This window comes from Stigmatopora argus, chromosome 23 (genome assembly GCF_051989625.1).
Source record: "Stigmatopora argus isolate UIUO_Sarg chromosome 23, RoL_Sarg_1.0, whole genome shotgun sequence".
NCBI classification, from domain to species: domain Eukaryota; kingdom Metazoa; phylum Chordata; class Actinopteri; order Syngnathiformes; family Syngnathidae; genus Stigmatopora; species Stigmatopora argus.
The window spans coordinates 5,262,906-5,282,689 of record NC_135409.1 but is presented as its reverse complement, the minus strand read 5'-3'; the positions used below and the strand labels follow the sequence as shown (position 1 = coordinate 5,282,689).

The following is a 19,784-nucleotide window of genomic DNA, read 5'->3' as shown; positions in this document are numbered from 1 at the left end:
CGTCTGCATTATCAGTATTGACTTCATGTTTAGTTTAAGTTTATTTATTTTTTTTATTCTCTAATATTTCAAATTTATGTTGTAAAATTTGAGAGCAACCAGAGTTAGGGTATATTGACAGGTTTTTTTTCTTTCTTAAAATGAATACATTATTTTTTAATAAGATGAGCTAATAATAAAGAGATTTAAAAAAAAAAAACATTGCAAGAAAAAGTGCAAAATAAATTGAAAATGAATTATTACTGTTTTTTATATAAATGATTTTTTCATTAAAATTATATTTGTTTTGCTTTTTGTTATTTGATTGTGTGTATGTATAAAATATTAATATATGTAAATACAGTATGAAGAATATGCAATTAATGAGAAATACAATTTCAATAATTTAAAGAATATATTTTTTTTCCATCTTAAAATTGATAAATGAGTATTTTGGTTGTATTTTTTAATGTGAATTATATATATATATATATATATATATATATATATATATATATATATATATATATTTTCATCTTGAAATTGATAGAGTATTTTGGTTGTATTTTTTATGTAAATTATATATATATAAATATAATTTACATTAAAAAATACAACCAAAATACTCATTTATCAATTTCAAGATGGAAAAAAATATTCTTTATATATATATATATATATATATATATATATATATATATATATATATATATATATATATATATATATATATATATATATATATATATATATGTATATATGTATATATATATGTATATGTATATGTATATAAATATGTATATATATATGTGTATATGTATATATATATATATATATATATATGTATATGTATATATATGTATATATATGTATATATATATATGTATATATATATGTATATATATATGTATATATATATATGTATATATATGTATATATATAATGTGTGTATGAAGTATCTAATGTATAAAACAAAACTAAATCATGAACAGAACAATAAGTAAAATATAAATGAGTGCACACGATTTCAATAATATAAAAAGCATTTTTTCCTTTTTTTTTTTAATTAATTCAAAAACTAAATAACAATGAGACTAGTAATGACTTTTCTCCCCATTAGTAATTGTTGATTGCCAGATCTTAATGCACATTTTCTTGACTTTGCAATACAATAAATGCACTTTATATTATGAATTTTAAATAATAGCATTAAAATTCAACTGTTTTAACTTCTCTCGCACTGCCATTGACAGCATTTTACGTCCATTCCAACTGAATTGGACGTCTACCCTTGACAAAGCCATTTCAACTCACAGCAGAAGGATGCAAGGTAACATTAAATACTGAATATTTGCATCATTAACAAAAATTGTTACCTGTATTTTAGCGCGTTGGCTCTTTGCGGATTGTTCTTGATGCCCTACTGTTTACGTTTGGTGATTCCTACAAATGTGGGCACGTGAACAGGCATGTAGATTTAAAGCAATGTGAATTTCCTCTTTATTTTGGAGCTGGGTGCAAAGAGGAGAGATTGCGTCAAGTGACCCATATTCCTAAACCGAATCGTTGTCATTTTGGCAAGTCATGGTGGGCGCGTCTTCTGTAAACTACAGTGGTATGGTACCTCGAGATACGAGCTTAATTTGTTCCGGCACTGAGCTCGTATGTCGATTTTCTCGTAACTCAAACGGACGTTTCCCATTGAAATGAACTAAAAACAAATTAATTTGTTCCAACCCTCTGAAAAAACACCAAAAACAGGATATTGGATTGGAAAAAATGTTTGATTTCTTCTAATTCGCCATCTATTAACAAAGGAACACATAACTAGTGGTTTAATATTACTAAAATGTGTTTAATACGTAGTACTAAAATTAGACGGATTTCGATGGGGGGAGAAAGAGAGAGACGTACAGAGGGGAGGGCGAGAGGGGGGACTTTTTGCATGACAACACGCTCGTAACATAACAAACAAATTTAAATGAACTTGGATTACGATGCAGACACACTCAAAAACAAGTTTAATCGAACCTAACACTAAACTTAATTCTAATTTTGTTTGACATGTTGATACCTTTCTTCTCCCGGGTTGGCTCTTTTTGCCCCGCCTCCACACTGACTTTCAGTCAATATCGAGGGTTGTTTGACTTTGTATTCCCTTCAAAATATTCCCAAAATGATGCACACAAATGTCCTCACAATAGGATAACGCACGACCACTTACCAATGAGAACTATAGTATATACGCCATTCGCACTGACTAACGGGAAGAAAAAAACACTGAAAAAATGCAACACTCCGCCCAGTGCTCGCAGATACATTACAAAGAAGGGAGTTGCAACCAGAGACATTACACGAGGGAGTTGCGAGGAGAGAGACAGTGGCCATGATGTTCTTATGAGCAGCATCTGGCGTCCGCTGTCTGCTCGTATATCAAAATTTTGTCTCGTATCTCAAGATAAATATTTGCCCGAAATTTTACTCGTATCTCGAATTGCTCGTATGTCGGGCCACTCATATGTCGAGGTAACACTGTAGTCTGAATGAATTATAGGTCGCTAAGCACTTTTATTGACTACACAAACACAATAGATATCACGTCAAGACGTAAAGTGCTTGGCAAGTCACGTAGAAAACTCAACCACAAAATAGAATTCATCTAAAATTGTTCAAATGAACCACGTTAGCTATTCTGAGGGGTTTTTCCTCTTTTAAAAAACTATACTATAGATTGGTTATGTTAAAACTTGATCACTATTATCAAAATTTTGTCTCGTTTCTCAAGATAAATATTTGCCCGAAATTTTACTCGTATCTCGAATTGCTCGTATGTCGGACCACTCATATGTCGAGGTACCACTGTATAACTTATATTTTTAGGTAGCCATTTTTATTTATCAGAAATGAAGAACAAACTATTAGGTAAAGTCAGAATAGTAGAAAGCATAAGAGCAATGTGACTTCCTCTCCAACTCTTTCTAAGAGCCACTTCATTTCACACTTATTTTTCCCCCTCGTCCGTTTTGTCTAATAGATGGCACAAAATCTGCTGGCGTCTTGGCCTTTTGATGAAGGCAGCGTGTGGCGATGTTTGATTCCCCGGCCACTTTGACAGTGCGGAGGCCGTCTGAAGTGAGATCAGAGGCGCAAGAGTGCCCGGAGAAGCAGACGTCCAGCCTGAGGAGAAGATCAGAAGACACATTGTGAGGTAGACAGCGCCACTGGCTCCTGCAACTTTTCCCTTTGTGTGTTTTTTGTCAATTATATGTACAGGAGGTTTTTTTTCTTCCCTCTAGCTCTTATCTTCTCCTCAAGGCTCTGCTAAAGAACTTTGAGGGTTTATCTCATTTGAATTGAGGAGCGCTTTTACCAGGTTTTGCCGTTTTAGAACTAAGAAGAAGCAAAAAATGGAGATACGGCAGGTGTGAAACTTTTTTATTTTTTTTATCACGGGCCAGATTCAAATTTCAAAGGGGAGTTATTTATATTTGATGGAAAATATCAACTTGAATCACTGAGTTTTGTTGGTATGATTTTGTGGCAGATAACTCAAAAGGCATTAATTGCGTTTGTAATATAAAACGAAAGAGGAATGACATTTTGGGGTCAAAAGGTCACAGAGGTCAGAAAAGTAATTTGGTGATGACTTGATAATAGAATGTATACTTTTTTTTTCATTTATTTCATAAAATTGCATGTATTAAGACATGCATAGTCCATCAGCTTATAACTGGTTAAATTAAAAGTACCAAAACAAACAAAATACCTAAACAGGACAGAGAGCTTATTAAACTCTCACTCATAATACAGCTAAATATATATTTTCCTGCAAAATTTGTATTGAACCCGTGGCATGTTAACAAATTTTAGTTTTTATTTTACACTCAAAAAATATCATTGTTGATGATCTGTGTTGGCAATGACATCAACTATTGAAAAGCAAGGGCAGAGTAATGTCTCCCTCTGGTGGCAACATCCAGCACAGGTATTTCAGGCGTGATAAATCGCAGCATCGGCTTGAAGCACTTGACGATCATTTAATATTCCTGTGTCCTGTAAAATTGTTATTATTATTTTTATTTAATTTTATGATTGATTATTGTTTATGTTTTGCTTTTTAAGAGAAATTAAAGCCCTCCGTTTGTTTTCAAGATGAAAAAGCTACATACAGGCATGACTAATCAATGCCGATTACTAGATTAGAACCATCTGTGTACACCCACTTGTTCTCTCCCGTCAATTTGTTTGGTTTCGCTTGTCTTTAGCAAACAATGGCGACTTCTGTGAATCTCAATACCGGTGCACAAATGCCCATCGTCGGGCTGGGGACGTGGAAAGTGAGTAGTATTCGATTGTTTGTATTCTTTTCTATCGATTAGAAAATGACGGTTGATTTCTCTTGGTGCTTGCGAGGGAGAAAAAAGAACCGAATCTTAAATGTAGACGCCACCCTGTTGCACAACAGGTTGGAACTTGGTTAACTGTGAGTTCATGGTTTTGGAATTTAGTCCTCATGATGAACCTTTTCTGTTTACGTAGGCTTAAAACTCTGGTTTTAGGCTTTAGCTCATTTTCCAATCTAGTGTAGAAATCAAAGTTCATTTTCCATGCCGCTTACCCTCATTTTTGGGGGGATTTCTAAACACATGACTTGAAACAAAAACTTCAATTTTGTTCTTTTGAGTTCATCTTAAGAAGCTTAGTTTTAATGCCGTTCCCAGTTGGTGTTTACTATAAAGCCAAAAAAAGAAACTGGGACTGATTACGAATTTGTTGGTGGTGTTTAAAACAAACTATCTTTCATCCATAGTCTCCGCAAGGAAAAGTGAAAGATGCGGTGAAAGCAGCCATCGCGGCAGGCTACAGGCACATCGATGGGGCGTTCATCTACAAGAACGAGGAGGAGGTGGGCGAGGGAATCCATGACATGATCAACAATGAAGTGGTCAAGCGAGAGGACCTTTTTATCGTCAGTAAGGTATGGCATCGTGATATAATCCTGGAGTCATAGTACAGTGGTACCTCGAGATACGAGCTTAATTCGTTCCGGGACTGAGCTCGTATGACGAGATTCTCGTAAGTCAAACGAACGTTTCCCATAGAAATGAATTAAAAACAAATTAATTCATTCCCACCCTCTGAAAAAACACCAAAAACAGCATATTGGATTGGAAAAAAATGTTTTATTTGTTCTAATTCGCCATCTATTAACAAAGTAACAAATAACTAGTTCAAATTCAAAAGCCTTTATTGTCATCATACACAGCTGCGTATAACGAAATTGGTGGTGCTACTCCAAGCTTTTCAAAGTGTGTTTTCCTAGTAAAAAAAAACATAAATAGTAGTATAAAAGTATTAAAAGTCACATCCCGGCTAGGTGAATTCTAAAATATTGCACAGAATTCTAAAATATTGCACAGATTCTAAAATATTGCAGATTCTAAAATATTGCACATAATTCTAAAATATTGCACAGATTCTAAAATATTGCACAGAATTCAAAAATATTGCACAGAATTCTAAAATATTGCACAGAATTCTAAAATATTGCACAGATTCTAAAATATTGCACATATTTTAAAATATTGCACAGATTTTAAAATATTGCACAGATTCTAAATTATTGCACAGATTCTAAATTATTGCACAGATTCTAAAATATTGCACAGATTCTAAAATATTGCACAGATTCTGAAATATTGCACAGATTCTGAAATATTGCACAGATTCTAAAATATTGCACAGATTCTAAAATATTGTACAGATTCTAAGATATCGCACAGATTCTAAGATATTGCACAGATTCTCAAATATTGCACAGATTCTCAAATATTGCACAGATTCTCAAATATTGCACAGATTCTAAAATATTACACAGATTCTAAAATATTGCACAGATTGAAAAAATGCAACGCTCCGCCCAGTGGTCGTAGAGACATTACACAAGTTAGTTGCGGGGAAAGAGACAGTGGCCATGTTCTTATGAGCAGCATCTCGTGTCCACTGTCTGCTCGTATATCAAAATTTGTCTCGTATCTCAAGATAAATATTTGCCCGAAATTTGACTCCTATCTCGAATTGCTCGTATGTCGGGGCACTCGTATGTTGAGGTACCACTGTAGTTTCTTACGAGGCGATTCGAGCTATACGTACTATCTGTTCTCCCTTAGCTGTGGTCCACCTTTCATGCCAAGTCCATGGTTAAGCAAGCTTGTGAGAAGACCCTGAGTGATCTAAAACTGGCCTATCTCGACCTCTACCTGATGCACTGGCCTATGGGATTCATGGTATAAAGGCTGCCGTTTATTTCATATTGTGCTGGTAGGTTTATAAACGTGTTTGGAATTTTGTAGGCAGGCGACGAAGCATTTCCTTTGGACAGCAATGGCGAAATAATTCCTGATGATTCTGATTTCCTGCGGACGTGGGAGGTGAGTTAACAGTTGTCAATTGCCAAAAAGCTGAACAGAAAAACTAGGAGATTTGTTTTGTTTCTCCTGTTTCAGGGGATGGAAGAACTGGTAGATGCTGGTCTGGTCAAAGCCATCGGGATCTCCAATTTCAACCGGGATCAAATTGAGCTTCTCCTAAACAAGCCGGGCCTCAAATACAAGCCTGCAAATAACCAGGTACTTTATTTTGAAAAGGATTCTTTCCTTCAAGTCCCACTGTAATGATTTTTTTACACACTAATTAAATGATTAAATACTGTCAAGAGTATTCAAAAGTCAAATATTAAGAGTCTCCCAGGTCAAAAACTATTCAAATTGTGCAATAAAGATCATTTATGGAACGGCCTGCCTCCGCATAGTGGAAACCGATAACGTATCAATGGAAAATGGCAGTCAAACCTCATTGACTTTATAGTGCAACGAGTCGGAATACAAAATTGAAAGTGGGTCAATTGAAGAAGTTAGTCCCGCAGAAGATAATTCTGCTGAGATTTTAGCATCCAAATTCAGAATCACCGTAACACGACACAAGTCAAATAAGATTCAAACCGGGTTTATTTCCCAATCGAACGAACTCAATTAAGTTAAAGGCCAACCTAATATGTTTAGCCTGTTGTTTGACATTAAATATTAGATAAAATGCCAATTTACCCTCCGCCCTGCAGCTCTAGTGCAGCAAAGCTGGTTAGGTAAATGCCAAATATCCACTGTTTTGCATGGCTCATTGGAAGAGAAACATCCCATTTTAGAAAACCTTTAGCGGTGTAAACTCAAGCAATTAAGCCCGCCATGTTTATGATATTTCTCTTAGTTGTCCATTTGTGCCCGAAGGTCGAGTGCCACCCGTTCCTGGTCCAGGAGAAGCTGATCGACTACTGTCACGCTAAGGGCATCACCGTGACGGCATACAGCCCACTTGGCTCCCCTGACAGACCCTGGTGGGTTTGCTTATGTTGACCATATGTGGCATACAGTGGTACCTCGAGATATGAGCTTAATGCGTTCCGAGACTGATCTTCTATGTTGATTTTCTCGTAACTCAAACGGACGTTTCCCATAGAAATGAACTAAAAACAAATTCTTTGTTCCAACCCTCTGAAAAAACACCATAAACAGGATATTGGATTACAAAAACATTTTTATTTGTTCTAATTCGCCATCTATTAACAAAGTAACACATAACTAGTGGTTTAATATTACTAAAATGTGTTTAATAGTACTAAAATTATACAGATTTCGAAGGGGGGAGAGAGAGAGAGACTTTTTGCACGGCAACACGCTCGTAAAATAACATGAACACATTTAAATGAACTTGGGTTACGATGCAGACACACTCAAAAATAAGTTTAATCGAACCTAACACTAAACTTAATTCTAATTTTGTTTGTCATTTTGATACCGTTCTTCTCATGGGTTGGCTCTATTTGCCCCGCCTCCACACTGACTTTCAGTCAATATCGAGGCTTGTTTGAGTTTGTATTCCCTTCAAAATATTCCCAAAATGATGCACACTAATGTCCTCACAATAGGATAACGCACGACCACTTGCCAACGAGAAGTAGTATACTCCTCTCGTATTAGCGATCGCTCCGCCATTCGCACTGACTAACGGGGGAAAAAAACACTGAAAAAATGCAACGCTCCGCCAAGTGCTCGCAGAGACATTACAAAGAGGGAGTTGCGACCAGAGATATTAAACAAGTTAGTTGCGGGCCATGATGTTCTTATGAGCAGCACCTCGTGTCCGCGGTCTGCTCGTATATCAAAATTTGTCTCGTATCTCAAGATAAATATTTGCTCAAAATTTGACTCGTATCTCAAATTGCTCGTATGTCGGGGCACTCGTATGTGGAGGTACCACTGTACGTAGTTTGTTTCACTTTACAATGTGGGAATGATTGTGTATTGCAGGGCACATCCGGATGACCCGACGCTTTTGGAACATCCGGAAATCAAGGCCATAGCTGGGAAATACGATAAAACCTCTGCGCAGGTACAGTAGGAGTGAAGTCATGGACTGGCATTTACAACGATAAACGTTCTATTCAAATGGATTGAGCTCCCGCCGAATTTTTATGTATTTACCTTTTAATATGACTAGATAAAGTGGGGAAACCTGATATTTTTGTATTTTTTGTATTTTTCATTAGTATTTGAACTATCATTTTAAATTTTACTTTCTCAACTGGATTTAGTGTTTACTTGAAAGCAGTAACATAAATTAAAGATTATTACATCTTTTTTTATTATTATTTTGGGTGTTTTTTTATACACACGGGTTAATTGTTCCGTGTGTTTTTATTAAGAAGTAAAAAACAAAAAAGGTGGGGTCACTTTCAATTTATTATTAGAATTAGAAATGATTTGTTTTCATTTTAAATCCTGTCCAATATTTACAATAATGCTTAAATTGAGGAATTCATCAATCTTATTTAAATTTCTCTTCTCACATAACAATCAGTAAGTGGATGCAAAAATTTTTTTTTTTTTTTTTTTAACTTTTAACTAATTTGTATTGTGTGTATTAATTGTGTGTAACATTAGATCCTGATCCGCTTTCAAATCCAGAGGAATGTGATCGTCATTCCCAAATCGGTCACACCAGTCCGCATCCAGCAGAATTTTAAGGTAATTCACCCAAAAAAATCACATTTTATTTACCTTGGTTTTTAATCAAATGATAAATTTAACCGATGAATCCAGTTTTGGCATGGCCTAGATTAAACTCTCGCCTGCGGGTGTGTTGACGTTGCTTGCAGGTGTTTGACTTCCAACTTAGCGAGGAGGATATGAAGACTATTTTGGGATTTAATCGAAATTGGCGAGGGTGTGCGATGCAATGGTGAGCATAATGAAGCTCTTTGAAGCTTTTTTGTGTATGTGTGTTTGACAGCATCTTTTTCTTTCTCTAGGAGCGTCAAGCACAAGGACTATCCTTTTCATGCCGAGTTCTAATATGGAAAAGTGGCAAGTTGCCAGAAGAATGGGTCACTTTTTCTCTCACAGCACTGGTATCGTATCTTCTGTCCTTTATTGATGTCGATCGCGGCAGCAGCTTCACGTCGGCGCTGAAGATTTTCGTTTTGCGCAACATTTAGCGTAGCATTTCCTCTTCTTTACAAGTCATACGCGGCGCTCATGACTCGTCATGTGTCACTTGTGATCTGTTTTCATTTGTTTTCACTTCTCCCGTGTTCATTTGTACCCAAAAGCTTCACAATTATGGGATTGGGGGGTGTCTATATGCTTGCTGGGGCACTAGAGGTCAGTAAAAGCAACAGTTAATAAAATGGTGAATTGCTGAGATGAAAAAAAAAATGGTTTTTTGAGCTTAGTCTGAGAGGTTGGGTTGAAAAAATTTTCATTATTGCATCAAAGTATAAATATAGAGTCAAAATGTGCCTACAGAAGTCAAAATAACTATTTGTTAGAATGTGCATTTAAATTCTATTTTTAATAGCCATGATTTGGAATAACATTTTTGCCATTTTTACAACATTTGGATGAAAAGTATTATTTCGGTTCCAAAAACGCAGAAACTTGGGACTTTTTTTAACCCGTAGCAAAAATAAAATTCGCTTGCAAACAAAAAAAAACTACAAAACTAAATGAAAAAATGTATGATATTGTTTTTCATGTCTTTTCTTCTGATCTACATTAGCAGAAAACGTTTCTCCGTTTTATAGAGCAAAGCCAAACATTCAATTCCTTGTGGTGAGTCAATATTCCGTGTTGAGTGGGTAATCTTTGTGTTTAGTTGCCCTGTCGGGGGGGGAAGTAAAGTTAAAAGGAATATAATTCTCTGTGTCCGGTTCACATACCATAACATAGGGAAACCTCGGAGGTTCTTGTTCAAACTGAGCAGGATCTTCATGTCGGAATCGTGAAGTTCAAAATCAAACACCTAAGGGAGAAAAATAGCAGATAAATGTGACATGTTACAAATCAAGTTTAATCAATCCTTTGCTTCTCGTTATCTCGTAATGCGTCATTAAATGGATATCAACCGTATCAATGTTTATCTTGATACTCGACTTGAAAATGTCCGTTTTATTTCGGCTCCTACTCCATATAGTTCATTGTCACTTTGGTTATGTACTATTTGACACACTTTATTGCTGCCACACCCGAATAAATAATGATCAAGTTTTAACATAACTAATCTATACAGTGGTACCTCGACATACGAGTGGCCCGACATACGAGCAATTCGAGATACGAGTAAAATTTCAGGCAAATATTTATCTTGAGATACGAGACAAATTTTGATATACGAGCAGACAGCGGACGCGAGATGCTGCTCATAAGAACATCATGGCCACTGTCTCACTCCCAGCAACTCCCTCGTGTACGTCTCTGATCGCAACTCCCTCTTTGTAATGTCTCTGCGAGCACTGGGCGGAGCATTGCTTTTTTTCAGTGTTTTTTTCTCCCGTTAGTCAGTGTGAATGGCGCATATACTGCTTCTCGTTGGCAAGTGGTCATGCATTATCATATTGTGAGGACATTTGTGTGCATCATTTTGGGAATATTTTGAAGGGAATACAAACCCAAACAACCCTCAATATTGACTGAAAGTCAGTGTGGAGGCGGGGCAAAAAGAGCCAACCCGGCTGGGAGAAGAAAGGTATCAAAATGTCAAACAGTTTTAGTACTATTAAACACATTTTAGTAATATTAAACCACTAGTTATGTATTACTTTGTTAATAGATGGCGAATTAGAACAAATAAAACATTTTTTCCAATCCAATATCCTGTTGTTGGTGTTTTTTCAGAGGGTTGGAACGAATTCTTTTGTTTTTGTTCATTTCAATGGGAAACGTTTGTTTGAGTTACGAGAAAATCGACATACGAGCTCAGTCCCGGAACAAATTAAGCTCGTATCTCGACTGTACTCATTTTTGGCTAGCCAGATAAATCAATCCGGCTTTTGTCGCAACTTTTTCAGACAGCGCCAAATATAATCATGCATTGACTTCACATTTTGAATACCTGAAGATTTTCCATGATTCGGTGGGGAGTTACCGACTTGGCGACAACCGAGACGTTCCTCTGAATGTGGAACCTGAGGAGCACCTGGCGGCGATATTGAGCGACATTACGTAAGCGAATCGTCAACGCAACGTGGCCCTGCGGCGAATTACCTGCGCTGGCGTCTTGCTGTACTTTTGAGCAATTTCTTGAACTTTTGGCTCGGCCATGAGCGAAGGTTCACCAGAAAATGCCCTTTGCGAGTAGGGAAAAAAAACATTTCCCACGCGTGGCATGTCTAGTCACAAGGCAATTTTCTGCATAATTGGACACTAATTTTCTATCTTTGCGCACAAGCCTCCGTGGTGGTTTATAGATTTGAAGCTGTCAGTTTTGCTGTGGACATTTTGTCTTACCAGGGTCTGCCGGGGGATCCTAGTGGACCATAAGCTGTCACGAAGATATCCTTCGAGTGGCAGTAATTGATTAGCTTCTCCTGGATCAGGAACGGATGGCACTCGATCTACAAACGCATGCGTTTAAATGAGCCCTGGGTCGATTAGCAGTTTTCCCCGCGTCGCTCGGATCACCTGGTTGACGGCCGGCTTGCACTTGAGCCCGGGCTTTGCGAGAATGGTGTCGATTTGGTCCCTGTTGAAGTTAGACACGCCGATAGCCCTGACCAAGCCGGAGGCCACAAGCTCCTCCATGGCCTGTAACATTAACATTAGTGCCGCGTCGCGCTTGTTTTCCGGACCTCTTAAGGTTTGCAGACCGGCTGCCCTTGATTACCTCCCAAGTGTCAAGGAAACTGCTTCCGTCGGGAATGAGTTGTTCGCAATCGTCGAAGGGAAAGAGCTCGTCCCCGGCCTGCAAAATAAGAGCATTTTCTTCTGGATTGCTCTAATCTTGGACTTTTTGTTGTCGTTTTGGGGGAAGTTGGGTCAAACCTTGGCGCCCATTGGGAAGTGCATGAGGTAGAGGTCCAAGTAGTCCAATTGGAGGTCTTGGAGAGTCTTTTCACAGGCTTTCCTCACCAGAGATGGTAGATGGGAGGTGCACCATAACTACAGAAAGTCCATTTCTTAATGTCTTGGGAATATCTTGATATGGTTTGGTCATGGTAAAATACTGCCAGCTTTAGTAATACCAATATTTACAAGTTCAAATGAACTAACACCTGGCTCAAGAAAACTTCCTGCTAGCAAACCCTCAACCTCCAGGCCAGGAGTAGCAAACTCATTTTGGTTCGCGAGCCACAGTCATGGATGGCAGTTAGATCTCATTTTGGGCCAGACCAGTTTATTTTTGACCAGATACGTTAACAGATGAGCTGTTTGACGGTCAAAATGGATTGGATGTGGAGCGCTGAAAATACCGTTGATACATGAGGCACTACTCTTCCCAGTTTAAGGGAAAATTGAACCACTATCATAGTGCATGGAAGCCATCCTGCACAAGTGGCACATTTTATATCGGTCATTTCCTATTGATTTTGCAGCAATTAGAGGTCACTCTATTGGTTTTGGGGCATTTTTTAACTCATTAGCTGGCTCAAAAAGTCAGCAAATAATTCATCAGCCGTTATAAAAAAATCGATTGAAAACCCTGGTTGGTTTTATCTGGTATACCTTACTAACAATGAACAGTTCCTCCCTCTCCACCTCGCCGTTCTCAACCACAGCTTGGATCCCAGCACCGACTTGGTCCTCATTCTGGTACACGTGCGCAGTATCGATGTGGCGGTAGCCAGCGTCGATTGCTACTTTCACTGCCTTGATGACTTTTCCTGCGTCGGTCTGGTGACGGAGAAGGAGGAGCAGATAACATGCAAAGGTACCGTTTTGCTACTTTAGCAGGTGGAATATGTTGGATAGGGTTTAGTTGTAGACAGCGCACTTGCACCAGAATAACTGGAGGAAACTGTTGCTTTAACCAATCAGATTTCTACTTGGCGACACCAACGTCTTCTCGCAGGCGTAGGGATACGTCATCGTTTTCACCAACTATGATTGGTTAGTGATAGAGTGGACTAGCCAGAGCTACCAAACTGTATCTGGAGCGAGCTGCACAAGCAAATATATTGTTGTGTTGTGTTCAGCAATGGCTGAAGGAGGAGAAGAAATGGATTTGTTTGCAGATTTACTGTCAAAGCCATTTTCAAGACGGACTTTTCAAGAAAAGCTGGACATCATTAAGAAAGGTCGGACAACTCCGAAGCAAGCAAGACTGTAAGAACCGGGAAATCGAATAAAAACGTATGCCAGAAATACGACAGGACAGGCTCGACTTTCAGCATTAGCTTCGATGGCGATAGAAAAGGAGGAGGAAAGAAAGGACGATGGATTTAGTGTACAAATAAAAAAGATTTTTGGTGAGTAAAATATGCCTATATTCCTAAATAATATTTCAATTGTATATTGATAACTTTAATGTGTGTCGCAGGTGTAGGTTTTATAGCCATAAAATAGTTTTTGAGGGTTGGATTGATTCAGATATAGAATTGAAGGCGTCGCTTAGAAATTCACGGCCCGCCACTGTATGATACATTATGCTGAATTATTACCCAATTGGATTTGACTAACCTTTTCAAAAAAATGATGTATCCTCTATCATTTTTTAATGAGAAGTATCCAAATATGCAGACTTACCCTCCATGTCCCAAGTCCAACAAAAGGCATCTTTGCTCCATTGTTGAGCGTAAGGGCAGGAATCTCGTTAGAGATCTTCTTACCCTTCATGTTTATGGCCCAAAAGTCAGGAGAGAAAATTCCCTGAGTTACTCTTTGTCTGGTATATATCTTCTTTCAGGCGGCCTCCTGACACAGAGGCGGAGATTTATTTCAACGGTCCATTATGAGCATGCTAATGCAACATCGTTCCAGTCGTTTAAGACCAATGTCGATTGCCCCCTGGCAAAAATGATGGAAACTTGGGTCACCAAAGTTCAAAGTAAGTCCCTCTTTTCTAGTAACGTAGTAGTTATTACGGTACACGGTCGATTGGTCGCCGGTCTTTTGGTCGCCCTGAAGGTAAGTGATAATTACCATTTCAATCGTTGCTCAAATTCCCTAAATACAAACGGTGAAATACCATTTAGTCATACTTAATGCCCTAGTAATTATTAGGCTAAAGAAAAGCTCCAAATTTCCCGGACTTTTATTGTTTTTTTGTTGGAGAACTTGTTAAGACCCTGACTGACATAGCTTCTTAAAGGGACAACGCATGTACGTACAAACTCTTCTACACTCACACGTCGGCTCAGTGAAACTGCTCATGGCCATTGTTGGCTTTTATTGATGCGTAGACCGTGTTGTTTTACCTTGTTTTGTCGCAGGTCTTTTGGTCGTCTGTCTTTTGGTCGCCCGTTGTCGCGGTCGGGGCGACCAAAAGACCGGCGACCAAAAGACGGCGACCAAAAGACTGGCGACCAATCGACTGCACACTGTTATTACAAGGCGTGAGCTTAAAGTACGTATTACATAGAAATGTATTTAAAGTGCCTTACGGGTCCTCACATTAAAGTAGATTTTTGTTGCACTGTCAAATTTAATCAAGACTTGTAATCTAACGGACTGTTTGTTCACCCTAGACCAGGGGTGTCAGACTCGGGTTGGTTCGCGGGCTGCTTTAACGTCAACTTGATTTCACGTGGGCCAGACCATAATTTGATATAATATTTAGATATATATTTTTATAAATGGATTAAAAGCCCTGAATATTCCGTTTTTATAGATCTAAAACAATGTTTATTTTAGCTTTTTTTTAAATATATTTTTAGATTTTTCAAAATGATTTTTGAACTAAAAACACAGAAAAACTGGATTAAAAAATTATAATTATTGATTTTAAAGGGGGAAAATCAGGAAATTTCATTTACATCTATACTCTTTATTTTATTTTGATCCTAAAACAGAAAGTCGGCACTCATCATTTACTTTCCCGGGCCACACAAAATGATGCGGCGGGCCAGATTTGGCCCCCGGGCCGCCACTTTGACACAGGTGCCCTAGACTAAATTGTTGTCCTGGCTATTGTTATCTAAATATCTTTTTTAATACATTTTTTTAAATTGATTATTCTGTTTGATTTTTTTCTCCTCATTTTCTGTCCAAAATGAAGCATTAAAATCAAAATTTAAAGAGGTGAAAATATAACAGATTTAATTCCCGTACATAATAAAACATGTATTTTAAAACAGGATTACTTTTCAATCTCTCCGCATGTATATTTTTATCGCCCAGGACAAAACACGAGCAGTTAACACGAATACGAAAAGTTGAATTAGTCATTTGATTAAAATGGCTGTCACAAAACTTTTCTGTCAAATATCATTTGTCTTTGGCCCAGATATTGATCACCAGAAAACCATGCGGAAAGTTGGACGTGCGCAAATAACCTTTATGGCATTCCAGTACATTAGCTGCTTTACGTATTGACAATTCAAACCACCAGCACATGGTCACTCCATTGGTGTTCATGGCAATTTGAGAGGGTTAATTCGCTAAAACAAAAGAATGAAACAATTCAGATAACCTAGGTCAAAGGGCTAAGGAGAGTAATTTCATTAGGGCCAGTTCTGTGTCAGACTGACGTCAACTTAAATGGCAAGGGTAACTAACGATAGGCCTGTTTATATTTTCAGCAGTCAATAAAATTCTCAAAGGACTAAAGGGGGAAAAAAGATCAGTCTATAACTATATTAACAGGCTATGCTTCTTTAACCACTACAGCAAAACAAAACAGCTAATTTCTTGCGTCATTTAGCATTTTATTAGATTACTCATTAGCAGTGATCTGTATTCTTCCGAAAAGTGTACAACTGTGTCCTCTTCTCTCTCCCAACTGATTTGATACCAAACACAGCTATTTTCTGACTCCGTTGTAAATTGATCGGATTTTAACGACTTATGAACTGGCATTTTCGTATATTCGTCCTTAGTGGTAGTGCATGTCCTTTTACAAAGTGTACAGCTTTGTCCTACGCTCATTCCCAATCTATTTGAGCTATATTCCTAAATAATATTTCAATTGTATATTGATGATTTTTTGTGTCGCAGGTGTAGCTGCAGTAAAGGTTTTATAGCTATAAAATAGTTGTTGAGGGTTGGATTGATTCAGATATAGAATTGAAGGCATCGCTTAGAAATTCACGGCCCACCGCTGTATGATACATTATGCTGAATTATTACCCAATTTGATTTGACTAACCTTTTCAAAAAAACGATGTATACTCCGATTTTTAATAAGACTTATATCCAAATAAATGCAATGCTCCGCCCAGTGCTCGCAGAGACATTACAAAGAGGGAGTTGCGACCAGAGACGTAACACAAGGGAGTTGCGGGGAGTGAGACAGTGGCCATGATGTTCTTATGAGCAGCATCTCGCGTCCGCTGTCTGCTCGTATATCAAAATTTGTCTCGTATCTCAAGATAAATATTTGCCCGAAATTTTACTCGTATCTCGAATTTCTCGTATGTCGGGCCACTCGTATGTTGAGGTACCACTGTAGTGTTAAAAAGTATGAGGACGTTCATTCTCTCACTAGCCAGTCTCCTGGCTAGGTGTTAGCCTAGTTCTAGTCGATGGTTTCTCAATTTAGTGTTGAACACTTAAGTCAGCTCAGCATATTATTGCAACCTTTTTATTTCAATTCCAAACACCCTCCAAACACACTCTTCAAACAAAGTGCAGACACGTAGACAATGATTATTTAACAGCACCGTCGATAAAGGAAATAGGCAACATGAAGAGAAAAAGATCTTGAATATTGCACATGATCATCTTGAGGGTCTTGTTTCTAACATGGAAATCTGCAGAAACTATAACTTAAGTGCTTGTTTTTGTACTCAAATGAGACTTGCTTTCACAAATAATACACACGAGCAGCTTTTTGAGAGCAAAGAACGCGTACGATCTTGTGCGGATTCCTGAGCTGACCTAACCGGAAGCGAGCGGAAACCCATCTTTGTTCCTCGATCATTTTCAGGTTACCGAAAGCCTCGCAGTAAAATAGCATTCCTTTTGAAAAAACTGAACCCAGCTTTGTCCATTGAGTTTAGGAGCAGTCTGTGAAGGTGGTCACCATGTTGCCCCTCCTCTGCGTCACCGTCCTGCAATGACGCTTGGCCGAGCCCTGGAATCTGCTTTCGCTCCTGGATTCATGCCCATTAAAAGAGAACATCTTCTCCAAGTCCTCGAACACGTCATCGAACATCCCGCCTCCTCCGCCTCCGAAGGGCCGCCTCTGCTGGTTTGCCGCCGCCTCCCGGAAGAACCTCTTTTGGTGGGCCTGATGATGGCTATGGAAGTGTTGCTGCTGCTGACCGAAAAGGTCAAAGTCTTTAAAGATGTCGTCAAAGTTAAATGACTGGAAGTGCCGGCGGAAATTGTAGTTGGCGCTTCCTCCTCCTCCTCCTCCGCCGCCGTACGACGACGGCCCGTGGCCGAACTGGTCGTACTCTCTCCGTCTCTTGTCGTCTGATAACGTCTCGTACGCTGAGGTAAGACAAAACTCAATTCTCATCTCATCTCTCATTTTCTGAACCGCTTTATCCTCACTGGGGTTATGGGGGGTGCTGGAGCCTATCCCAGCTGACTTCGGGCTAGAGGCGGGGGACACCCAATGACCAGCCAATCACAGGGCACAAGGAGACAAACAACCATTCACGCTCAAACTCATACCTAGGGGCAATTTAGAGTGTCCAATCAGCCTACCATGCATGTCTTTGGAATGTGGGAGGAAGCCGTGACCGGACGATTCGCCGAAAGACGTTTCGCCGACGGACAGTTCGCCAAATGGACGTTTCACCGAAACGGGATTTGCGCGCTCGCCCCGCCCCCGGATCGTGTGTATATGTTTTTCAACCTCGGCACAAAATACAACACAATGAGAAACATCCCCACTTTTATTTGTTTAATAAATTGAACACTTTAATTTTTTCGGCGAAACGTCCGTTCGGCGAATTGTCCGTCGGCGAAACGTCTTTCGGAGGAAGCCGGAGTACCCGGAGAAAACCCATGCTGGCCCAGGGAGAACATGCAAACTCCACACAGGTGGATCGGCTAAAGTGCTAACAACTCGTGCCACTGGGCCGTCCACAAAACCGAAATGACCCATTTTTCCCCCGGTAACCATGGTAACCCTCTATTTCAGAAGTGTGAAAGGTAACCCCTGAAATAGAGCGTTACCATTCTAGGGTTAAATGTTTGAAAATAGACAAATTACTACTAGCTAATATTTGTAGGGTGAGGGTGGTAGGTCTTACCTTCAGCTATTTCTCTGAACTTGACCTCGGCGTCCGGACCCTTATTCCGGTCCGGGTGGTACTTGAGTGCCAGTTTGTGGAACGCCTTCTTGATCTGACGCTCCGAGGCGACTTTGGGGACCCCGAGGATGTCATAGTAGTCCCTCTTGGCTAGTATGAACTCGGAAATCAGCAAAATATGAAGGGCGAGTAGCAACACGCTCTGTACCGTTGCCATGACTCCTGGGGCTTCCTTTGTCAGGCACCTTTAGATTTTAAAAATGTTATTAGATATGTATTTTAAAAATCATGATACATTTTGAAGAGCTAAAAGGCCTTAACTACTGGACAGAGGACTTGTACATAGAGTACCACTTACAAGGTATAGAAAATATCAATTTTAGAAATGTGAGGACGTGTATCTGCTTTTTTTTTCTTTCTTTCTCTCTTTTTTAAATCTAACACTATTGAAAAAAATCAGGAATCTATAAAAGTAAAGTGAAGCTTACCTGGGTCAACAAAGAAGCCGGCGGCTGAGCTGACAGTTCCAGCTGATACGAAACCGCAAGCTAACGTTTGTTGACTAAACGCATTCCTGAGGCCGAACACCACGACTCAAAACCCTATTGGTCTATTCGATGTAAAAAAAACAAAAACAAAAGTGACTTAGAGCCCTGTGATTGGCTCAAATAGTCCACGTAGCGTTACGTACCCATTGAATCAAGAGGATTCACTTCGCGCATTTCTGGTTTCGTTTTGAGGCGTTGGAAATGGACGATGGAAATGCATGATAAAATTATATACAACCTATTATTACATGATTTAAAGTTGAATTGAAACACACCTATTTCATGTGCGGCATGTTCCACGAATATTAACAGTGAGAAGTAGGGATCTACTATAGAATTTATGAGCACATCTCAAATATGCTCACTATCAGTTGTACAGTAAACTTAATCTCACTTAGCACGTCATACGTGATAAGGAAACCATAGATGTCTAAAGGTGGGGTCTGTTGCACAAGTAAAAGCGGGCATACATTTTCTACCCTAAAATGGTCTTAATTTGCGGATCTGTGGACAGTTTAAAAAATCTGACCTAATTTTCGGATTGGAAATACTATATCGAAGTA

The 19,784-nt window shown here is 38.7% G+C and overlaps 3 protein-coding genes across 3 annotated transcripts; 1 reads left to right on the top strand and 2 right to left on the bottom strand.

The window, feature by feature from the left end:
- The first annotated feature begins 4,151 nt into the window (after positions 1-4,151).
- Positions 4,152-11,182, top strand: LOC144068879 (aldo-keto reductase family 1 member B1-like). Its single transcript, XM_077593785.1, has 10 exons — positions 4,152-4,316; positions 4,790-4,957; positions 6,150-6,266; positions 6,333-6,410; positions 6,486-6,608; positions 7,263-7,369; positions 8,343-8,424; positions 8,976-9,059; positions 9,191-9,273; positions 9,344-11,182. Exons 1-10 carry the CDS (start codon positions 4,251-4,253, stop codon positions 9,384-9,386), a joined length of 951 nt encoding a protein of 316 aa, XP_077449911.1. The 5' UTR covers positions 4,152-4,250; the 3' UTR covers positions 9,387-11,182.
- On the bottom strand, positions 9,429-13,176 carry LOC144068880 (aldo-keto reductase family 1 member B15-like). The gene is made up of 8 exons (XM_077593786.1): positions 13,035-13,176; positions 12,354-12,470; positions 12,196-12,273; positions 11,994-12,116; positions 11,820-11,926; positions 11,577-11,658; positions 11,425-11,508; positions 9,429-10,335 (listed from the first exon to the last, which is right to left on the bottom strand). Exons 2-8 carry the CDS (start codon positions 12,375-12,377, stop codon positions 10,084-10,086), a joined length of 750 nt encoding a protein of 249 aa, XP_077449912.1. The 5' UTR covers positions 12,378-12,470; positions 13,035-13,176; the 3' UTR covers positions 9,429-10,083.
- Positions 13,177-17,035: 3,859 nt separating this feature from the next.
- Positions 17,036-19,355, bottom strand: LOC144069134 (dnaJ homolog subfamily B member 9-like). The gene is made up of 3 exons (XM_077594263.1): positions 19,162-19,355; positions 18,674-18,918; positions 17,036-17,903 (listed from the first exon to the last, which is right to left on the bottom strand). The coding sequence occupies exons 2-3, from the start codon at positions 18,888-18,890 to the stop codon at positions 17,464-17,466; spliced, it is 657 nt and encodes a 218-aa protein (XP_077450389.1). The 5' UTR covers positions 18,891-18,918; positions 19,162-19,355; the 3' UTR covers positions 17,036-17,463.
- Between the last annotated feature and the right edge of the window lie 429 nt (positions 19,356-19,784).